The 9,690-nt window shown below is 39.7% G+C and overlaps 1 protein-coding gene across 1 annotated transcript in view; it reads left to right on the top strand.

Moving 5' to 3' along the window:
* The window catches only part of col4a5 (collagen, type IV, alpha 5 (Alport syndrome)), a 73,840-nt gene extending 71,051 nt beyond the window's left edge, over positions 1 to 2,789 (top strand). Inside the window, exons 47-49 of the mRNA XM_070547981.1 lie at positions 19 to 133; positions 336 to 508; positions 2,486 to 2,789. Of these exons, the coding sequence (XP_070404082.1) occupies positions 19 to 133; positions 336 to 508; positions 2,486 to 2,567 (370 nt within the window). The 3' untranslated portion in view covers positions 2,568 to 2,789. The remainder of the gene's footprint in view (positions 1 to 18; positions 134 to 335; positions 509 to 2,485) is intronic.
* The last annotated feature ends 6,901 nt before the right edge of the window (positions 2,790 to 9,690 follow it).

Raw genomic sequence — 9,690 nt, forward strand, 5'->3', positions numbered from 1 at the left:
GTGTGTGTGTGTGTGTAGGTGTAGGGTGTGTGAAGCTCCTGCTATGGTGATTGCCGTCCACAGTCAAACCATTCAAATTCCCACATGTCCTGAAAACTGGGAACCCCTGTGGATTGGATACTCATTTATGATGGTATGGCTCACCTAGTTTATTGAAAAAAATGTGTCATAAAATGGCATTAGAGTGTTTTATACATGGCTCTGGATGTAAAGTAAATGTCCAGAAGATTGTGAAGTTCCTGATCCTGTGATATTAGCAGTTTAGATAAATGTTTATGGTGATTGTTGTACGTTTTAGTGTTCAGGTATGACCATAGCTCTCCTCTTCCTACTAGCACACCAGCGCAGGTGCAGAGGGGTCCGGTCAGGCTCTGGCCTCCCCCGGTTCCTGTCTAGAGGAGTTCCGCAGCACTCCCTTCATTGAGTGCCACGGCAGAGGGTCGTGCAACTATTTCAGCAACTCCTACAGCTTTTGGCTGGCTACTGTAGAACGATCAGAGATGTTCAGGTATGTACCAGCAGGATGCTTTTGGGGGATACACAGTAGTGGAAATGAACCCCTCAAACACCACTTTATACTTTTTTTTTGTGAAGCACCTCGTGTATTTTATCTTGAGAGGTACTACATAAAAGATTGTTTTCTTTCTTTCTTATACCAACGCTACACCTAATGAGCCAATTGCTAACGAACAAAGGTCAATGCTGACTTCCTTGCATGTTGTAAAACTTCTTTCTTTATTTTTCTTTAAAAGTACAATTTGTGATTAATTTACTGTGAAATAATCACTAAACAGTCTATTTGATGTCTCAGTCGTGTTGGATGGAAGTTTACATTGAAACACATTTCCTTCTGGGTGGGCTGGGCTGTTGTCAGTTTTTGTTTTCAGTTTGTAAAGGACGTCGTCTTTTTTTTACAATCTGAGCCTGCGGGTTGCCAAGTCTGAGCTGATAATTCTATACCAACCCGCGAAACGCAGCAGTGTTTCATAAACAACCAAAGTCAGTAACAGGAGAAACCCATGCAGTTACTTCTTGTAACCTTAAGAAGCCACAACATCCTTTTGTTTTACTAAGGTGAAGCAGTAAACCTAACCCTAGCTGCTAACGTTTACCCAACGGTGAATTACAAGCTAATAGTCAGCTCTAAACAAACCTTGAGCTACTTTTTTTCAATTGCCAATAACTCAATATTTCAGTGTTTTTAACATATTTTGTACGTTCATTCATTGGTTCATTCGGCTAACGCTGTAACGAGCTCTGAAGAAGGCTACAGCTACAGTGTTAGCCGAAACATCAGCAAAAACAAGGTAAAACAAAATTTTTCTGTGGTGGAAAAATAACCAAGTAATGCAATTGCAGTGTTTTTATCTACTTATCAACTTACTGTGTATGACTGTCTATGCTTGTTGTCTAAGATCTTCTGGTGATGATCCTTAGCTGGCACCATTTCCATTCAGTTCAATTTAGTTTATTTATATAGCGACAAATCATGATAAGACAAGGTACTTGACAAAGTAAACATTCCAATATGGTTCCAGGTAATGATGCCCATCAGGAAAAAGTTTGCTATATAAGCAATCCAGCAGGTTGCATCGAGTCACTGACTAGTGTCAGTCTTTACAGCAATCCTCATACTAAGCAAGCATGCTGCGACAGTGGAGAGGAAAACTCCCTTTTAACAGGAAGAAACCTCCAGAGGATCCTGGATTAGCATAAGCAGCCACCCTCACCAAGTAGTGATTCTCAAGCGGCGTACATTACATTTTCGTTGTGGAGACTCTGTTTCTCGACAAAGTAAACTTTATTGTCTTTATCTGAGTTAATCTGTAATGGCGTAGCAGCCACGACCTTTTAACTATTTGTTTTGAAACCTAGACTGCAGTACCCAAATTTGACCACAAGATGTCATTCTTACTATATTCTTACATCACGCACCTTTAAAATTTCCAAATAATGGATGGAAGCAAAATGAAAAAGGGGATCAGGTTTTAATATAACATTTACATAAATTGGAACATGTCTGACCAAATTTTGAATAGTGGTCAAAATTCATGTATCTAAGTACAGACATAATGTCAAAGGTATGCCAGTGGCTCATTAGGGTCACAATGGTAGCCACAAACCCATTCCTTTATCCCTGTCTATGCTATTCCAGATTTTTTTCCTCCATTTTGGAAAGGTCCTTCATAAACATCACTCTGACAAACTGCACCACTAGGAGGCAAGAACATCCTCATTTATACCACATCAGACTACAGAGAAAGAAGATTTTCTTAGAGCTTATATTTTTATTGGATACAGTTTTTCAGTTTCCACTCTGATATTATTGGTTTTAGAGGTGATCAAACTTGAATGACTGCACATTTAGGGTAAAATGTGAGTCACCCATAAGTCCTGTAGAAGTGGTGAAAGAAAGCACCCTATGATTTCATGAAGTATACATTTTATGAGGGTAAGAATCTAATCTTTCTTCACCGTCTCACAGGAAACCCCAGTCGGAGACCTTAAAGGCGGGCAACCTACGGTCACGCATTAGTCGTTGTGTGGTCTGCATGAAGAGGACGTAATGTTACTGGCAATAAGCTAGGGGTCCCCTGTTCAAAAACAACACAACAAAACCACAGATGATCCGATAGTGGAGGACGAGTTTGAGGATGGGGTCCAGTTGCCTGTTGACATGGCAACAAGGTGGAATTCCAATGGTGCATTGTCTTCTGGAGAGAATTAAAACATCTAGAATTGAAACTATGGTGCTACTGTGCTACACAGCTTAGAAGAAAAGCGATAAACTGACATCAATAATCTTACATTTAAGTTTTTTTCTGAAAAAGTACCTCATAAGTAAAAAAAAATGTTTAAAAAAATCCGATGAATGGTGCCATGATGGATGGATGAAAACAAAAGTGTTTTCTTTTTTCCCTACATTTTTTTTACACATTGGTGCAACAGAAAAATGTGATTTTTTTTGTCTTGTTCATGAGGAGTGGATGGTCTCCAACGGTTACCAAATCGGCACTTTGACTTTACAACATCCAGGACGAGAGATGCACTGACAAGCTTTCCGCAGCGAGGCTTCTGATTCACGCTCTTGTGTCGCTGTCTGCCACCTTTCTGTCGTTTCACGTTCGGCAGCGCTAACTCTGCTGTATTCCACCTGCTAACCATCAGCCTACACTTATTTCCTACAACTCTTATTTTGTAAGTAATAAAATGTGTATATTGTGTAAAACACCTTTTTGTTTGTTTTTAGAGTGTAAGGTCTTGAATCAGTTCCATGTCTTGTTTTGTTTTCAGCTTACGGCACCCACAATCACGTATGCTCGCTGATACACATCCACTCAGTTATTGTACAAAGTCAGGCTTTTATGAATGGAACAGTATTTTATATATAATAAATATATATATTTGAAAAATAGAGGATTAATTTCTAGCTGGCTGTGGGGAGCTGTTTCATGCATTTCGATATAAAATAAAATCAAACTGCCATTTTCCAAATAGTCATTACCAACATCAGTTGAACCCATTGATTTAAAATGGTATGATATATAAATATTTGTGTTTTAGAAAAACCACTACATTTGTTTTGTGTTGGTAGTCATTTCCAGGTGCTGGGTCGTGTTTCTGAGAGTATCTGAGGATTTGGGGTTTTAACCGAATCCCGTTACTTCGCCCCGACTCAATTCAGATTTATGCGGGTGTGTAAAGCGAACTCTCGAAGTCAGGAGACATCCTGACATCAGTCTGTTTTATTGGGGGGGGCGGGGGGGGGGGGGGGGTTCCTGTGTTTTTTTTTTTTAATAACTGCTTTTAAGGATTCGAATGTTGTCAAGCTGGGTGTGATTTGTATGTTTTGTGTTCTTTTTCCCTGTTTTGTTATGTTACTCAGAAGTTGTCATAAACCTTTACGAAAAATAAACACTATGTCTAAGAGGTTGTTTTGTGTGTCTGGTCGTTCAGGAAAACCACTTTTAAAGAGCAAGTCACCCCCTACAAGAAACTTACTTCACTCCCTCTTCATGTTTGAAAAATGCAACAAATGCTGTTGCCTAGCAGACCGAGAGGGCGGGGCCGCTAACAAATACACACACACAGGCTCACAACGGCATTGTGACATCATAATGTACCAGTTTATATCATAGCATACCTCTTGGCCAATAGCGGTGGCAGATTTAAATTCAAATACAGTGCAGAGTTTTTACCTGACGACACTGACAGTTTTAGGCAGAATATTTAAATTTGAACTAGGATGCACTGAAGTACCAAATTATTGATCACACGTGTCTGCAGCACAATTAGACACTCGTTTATACAGTTTATCAGCAAACAAAAAGTTGATTTGGGGGTGACTTGCTCTTTAATGGCAAAAACTAACATAAATAAGACAATATATAACATTTTCTCAGTTCTTTAAAGTACCGGTGTGTATATACTCTGGTGATAGGGGGAAGTACATACTTAAGTTATTGCAAGCAATAATGGAGTTTTTGTGTTGGAGTACGACCTTACCAACGGATGGCTATTAGGGTCAAAAGTTCCTGTGAGTGCGACCTCCAGCAAAATAATGAGCACATCAGACTCCCTTTCATCACTGGCAACAAGTGAAGAGGTAAATGTGTAAAACAACGTTTATGAATGGAAAAAAGTTTTGTAACTAGTAAATGAATTTTATCCTCACGGGTTCCCGTAGAAGTAAACATGGTGCGTAATATGGCGACGATCCGCTCCCATGTATTTTACACCTGATTTTTATGGTTATAAATTTGCAAAGCAGTTACTATTTTTCAACAACTGGGCATCATTTAATTCATTTTCAACAACATTATGATGGATATTTAAAGAGATTAACAATAAAGACTACACATAGTCTCTTTAAATTGATATGCAGACAGCTGAGATTCTGATTTGTCTTATTTTATAAGCAGTCGCCCAATACTTTTCAAGATGACCAGCAGAGGGCAGCATTACTAAAAGTCCAGCCTTGTGTTGAATATAAAAGCATGCAAACTGTTCACTACTAATATGGAATCCTTGTGAATATGAAAATGTGTTTCATGTATTTTATTGACATTTGTGGAGTTCTGATTGGTGAAACACTAAATTTAATAAAATATTTTAGGTCAAGTAAGCACATCTCGACTGGGCGTTTCAGAAAAAACTACTTTTGTTTTCTTTGTATCCCGCATACTGTTGGGATTTTGACAACTGAAATGATAAATACAACTAAAATAATAATGTTTTAGATAAGTTCCAGTCAGGCTTTCGTAAGATACATTCCACTGAAACAGCTCTGTTAAAGGTATCTAATGATGTACTGATGGCGGCAGACTCTGGCCAATATACTGTACTGGTTTTATTGGATTTGTCTTCAGCTTTTGACAAGGTTGACCATAAAATTCTGTTACATCAACTACACAATGACTTAGGATTTTCTAGTACGGTTCTGAAGTGGTTTTCTTCCTATTTAAATAACAGAACATTCTCTTTATGTGTAAACAAGATTAGGTCTGAAGTCACATCTTTGCTTCACGGTTACGGTGTTCCCCAGGGCTCGATCCTTGGCCCAATTTTGTTTCTTTTATATATTTGGGGAGATTATTAAAAGCTTTACTAATGTGTCCTACCATTTATATGCGGATGACATTCAACTGTACTGCACTTTCAAGGACACAGACAAGTTAGCTGATCTACTTGACTGCATTGAGCGTATTAAGGACTGGCCAGCCAGTAACTGTCTTCAGCTGAACTCAAGCAAGACTGAAACACTGATCATTGCTCCTGAACAGAAAGTGTTTTTCATCAAACAACACCTCGGTTCCCTGAGCTCCTCAGTCCAGACCAGTCTCAGAAACCTTGGTGTTCTTTTTGACCAATCCATGTCTTTGAGCTGCCACTCAAAACATTTAGTAAAAAACTGCTTTTATCATTTGCGAAACATTTCCAAATTGAGAGCTTTTACTTCAAAATCGGACTTGGAGATGATTATCCATGATTTTATTTCTTCTCGTTTAGATTATTGTATTTTATCTTTACTTGTTTTAACAAATCAGATGCCAGTCGTCTCCAGTTGGTACCGAATGCTGCAGCAAGGCTTTTAACAGGAACCAATAGAAGGGCTCACATAACACCAGCTTTATCTTCTTTACATTGGCTACCGGTCAAGTTTAGAATAGATTTTAAAATTTTAGTTTTGACTTTTAGAGCTCTTAATGGACAAGCTCCACAATATTTATCAGACCTTTTAATCCCTCACTCTTCTGGCCGCACTCTACGGTCCTCGGGTCAAAACCTACTGAAGGTCTCTAAGACCAGATTTAAAACTAGAGGGGACCTGTCCTTTCAAGCTGTAGCTCCCAGACTTTGGAACGCCCTGCCCCTGTTTCTTCGTGTGGCCGACTCTGTTGATTCTTTTAAAAAGCAGCTGAAGACACTTTTATTTAGACAAGCTTTTATGTAAGTTGACCTTGTGCTCCTGTCCTGTTTTGCCTTTTTATGTATGTTGTGAAGCACTTTGTGATTTTTTTCTGTGAAAAGTGCTATATAAATTAAGTTTTACTTAACTTTACTTTACTAAAATAAAAATTTAAAGTAACAGAAGTAAAGGAAGGGGCTGCATGGTAGCCCTGTGGCCTCACAACAAAATGTCACCGGTCAGGTTTTTTCTGCACTGAGCGAGCGTCTTCTCTCCAGGCCTCCCTCCCACCAAATCACACATTTAAATTATTTCTTTTTTGTCGCCATGTGTCCCTGTGATGGACTGGTGACCTGTCCAGGGTGTCCCATACCCTTTGCCTGGTGACTGGTGGAGATAGACACCACCTCCCCACAACCCTGCTCAGGAATAAGTGGTTCAGGAAATGAGAGAGTGAGTTAGTAACAATCAAAATCTGACATTACAGTGGCTACGGGGTTAGGGGTTCACCCTGTAACAAATGGGTTGCCTGTTTGAACCCAGACTCTGTCAGTTGTGTACTTGGGGACAACACTCCCCCCTCTGTCCAGCTGTGCCTATACAGCAGCCTTGCCTCTGTCAGAGAGCCCCAGGGCAGCTGTGGCTACACCGTAGCTCATCCCCATTAGTGCATGAACTGTAGTGCAAAGCACTTTGGAGTCCTCTGCCTCAGACAGGGGCCTTACCAGTGCATGTCATTCAAGACATCTACTGTATGTAAATGTTCTGCTTTACAGTATAGAGGACCCAGGTTTGAGGCTCCCCAGAGACCCACGGTTGTAATATTACAACATCAGATTTAAGTCTACAAAAATAAACCTTCCCCATTTTTTTCTTTTTAAAACCACATTTACATTGCTAATAGGTCCTATTGTTCAGTCCTGCAACACTATTGGCTGTTAAAATGTGTAAATAGGCCCGTTTATCTGGCCGTGAAGTCAAACAACCTGACAGCCTGCTTTGGAGAACATCATCTTGTAGTTTTCAACAGGAGAAATCAAGACTCAAGTAAGTAAAAAGCTTTAAGTATTTTTTCTGTGATAAGTGATGTGTGCAGATCATGCAGATTTTATGACATCATTGAATGTACTGATATTGTGAGATTTTGAGCTTGTTTTGTCCATGTTGTAATTTTACAAGAGTGGGTCTTAGGAGCAGCAAAAGTTGGGTGTGCACCGTGCACTTGAGGGAGTTTACTTTCCACTTGTTTGATGGTGAAAATACTAGGATAAATATTACTGTTTAATCAGTTTGTAATGTTTTTGATCAGTTTTTAATGTTGCAACAATTTTGACATATTTTACAAATTTGATGTTGGATCAAAATACAACTTTTTGTTGTACTAATATAATGTATTGCATTATACTAGTAATTAGGATTGAAAGATGTATGTGGCATAATTTGCAATATACTATAGTGCTGGTTTTCTTTTTCCTGGGTTCTGCTTGGCTGCCCAAATAGCAGCTTTTTGAATGATAAGTTGATAATGTTCTGGGAAGTAGGGGTGTAAGTGCTCATAGCATGACAAAGGGAGCAACTGATACAATTGCTGATCTCTGGAATGTGTGAATCTTTTGTGTTGGCATATCTAAAATTAATTTGCATTGCAATTACCTGGCCTGGAAACTAATCTGCTATTGTAACTTTCAGACTGCCTGAAACCAGGAAAAGCCACATCAGGTCTGTGTCCAGGATGCTATTGAAGCCATCCAGAATGGAGACAGTGACTTGGAAATGTCATTTGAATCAGATTCAAATGATGAAGATGAGAATGAAGTTATCTGTGAAGTGGACAAGGAAAATAAATTACCCAATGGCCAACTAACTTCTGATGTTCACATCATCCCAACAGAAGCAGGGCATTCTGATTCCCAGACCATGTGCCGTGACCGGTATCGCTGGCTGAAAAAGAATTTCATCAGTCCCAGTACTGATTTTTCTGGTCAGGATGTCACTAATGGTGTCCAATCCCTCTGCGGACCACTGGAGTACTTTCAGAAGTTTGTGACAGAGGACATGGTCAAGGCTCTGGCAGATAACACTAATCAGTACAGTGTTCAGAAGAAAGGATCGTCTATACACACCAACACAAAGGAAATAGAGCAGATGATTGGCATGTATCTGAAGATGGGTCTTGTCCAAATGCCTGGCATTCGCATGTACCGGGAAGCAGACACACGATACAGTCCAGTCTCACATGTAATGTCACAAAACAGTTTCCAGTCTCTGTTGACATCATTACATTTTGTGAACAATCTAACTGTGTCTGAGAAGGAACAAAATGCTGACAAACCCTGGAAACTCAGAACATGGCTTGATGCTTTCAGAGAGAAATGGCTAAAGGTGGTCCCTGAAGAACATAACTCTGTTGATGAAATGATGATCCCTTTCAGGGGGAAATTCAGCAGCATCAAACAGTACGTGCGTGGCAAGCCAAACCCATGGGGCTTCAAATACAAGTTACCACTGAAGTCCTGCCGCTGGTACCTATATATCTTCTGGCACACCATTATCCTAGCTGTGATCAATGCTTGGCTCCTGTACAAAAGGGACTGCAATGCCTTGCATATTCCAAAGAAACAGGTGCTAAACAGGAGACTATTTCAGGCCCAGTTGGCATCATCTCTTCTCCTGATTGGCACAGGTGTATCAGTGCCAAAGCGAGGGCGACCATCTTCAAGCCCAGTGTCAATGAGGGGGAGCACATTGACTTCCCACAACAGGCTGTTCACAGATGAAGGTTCTCCAGCTGCCAAAATGCCCAAAAATTCAAATGCACACCCTCCAAAGGAAGTTTGCAAGGACCTGATCGGACATTTTCCCATCAAAGCCGACAGAGGACGGTGCAGAAACTGTGCTAAAGGCTACACAAACACGCTTTGCAAGAAGTGCAATGTCCGCCTCTGCTTTTCAAAGCAAAAGAACTGCTTTTGGGACTACCACAATTGAATCAAACAAATGAAACCTGCACATTTATGTGTGTTTTTTCCTTTAGAATTTCCACATAGAGCCTGGTTCAAATGGTCCTTTTTTGTAATAAATTGTTCATAAATAATATTTTTTTTCTTATACCATTGATATTGTGTAGATACATACACTTCTGTTGGCCTTTATGTGCAGTAATGCACAAATAAACTTTTAATTGTCACTTACATGTGTTCAGAGTGTGAGTGATTTCAATGAAATTCTGCTACCCTACAGGCCCATTGTTGCAATTTTACAACATGCCCCCCAAAAGTTAC

Source organism: Nothobranchius furzeri, chromosome 2 (assembly GCF_043380555.1).
Source record: "Nothobranchius furzeri strain GRZ-AD chromosome 2, NfurGRZ-RIMD1, whole genome shotgun sequence".
NCBI lineage: Eukaryota > Metazoa > Chordata > Actinopteri > Cyprinodontiformes > Nothobranchiidae > Nothobranchius > Nothobranchius furzeri.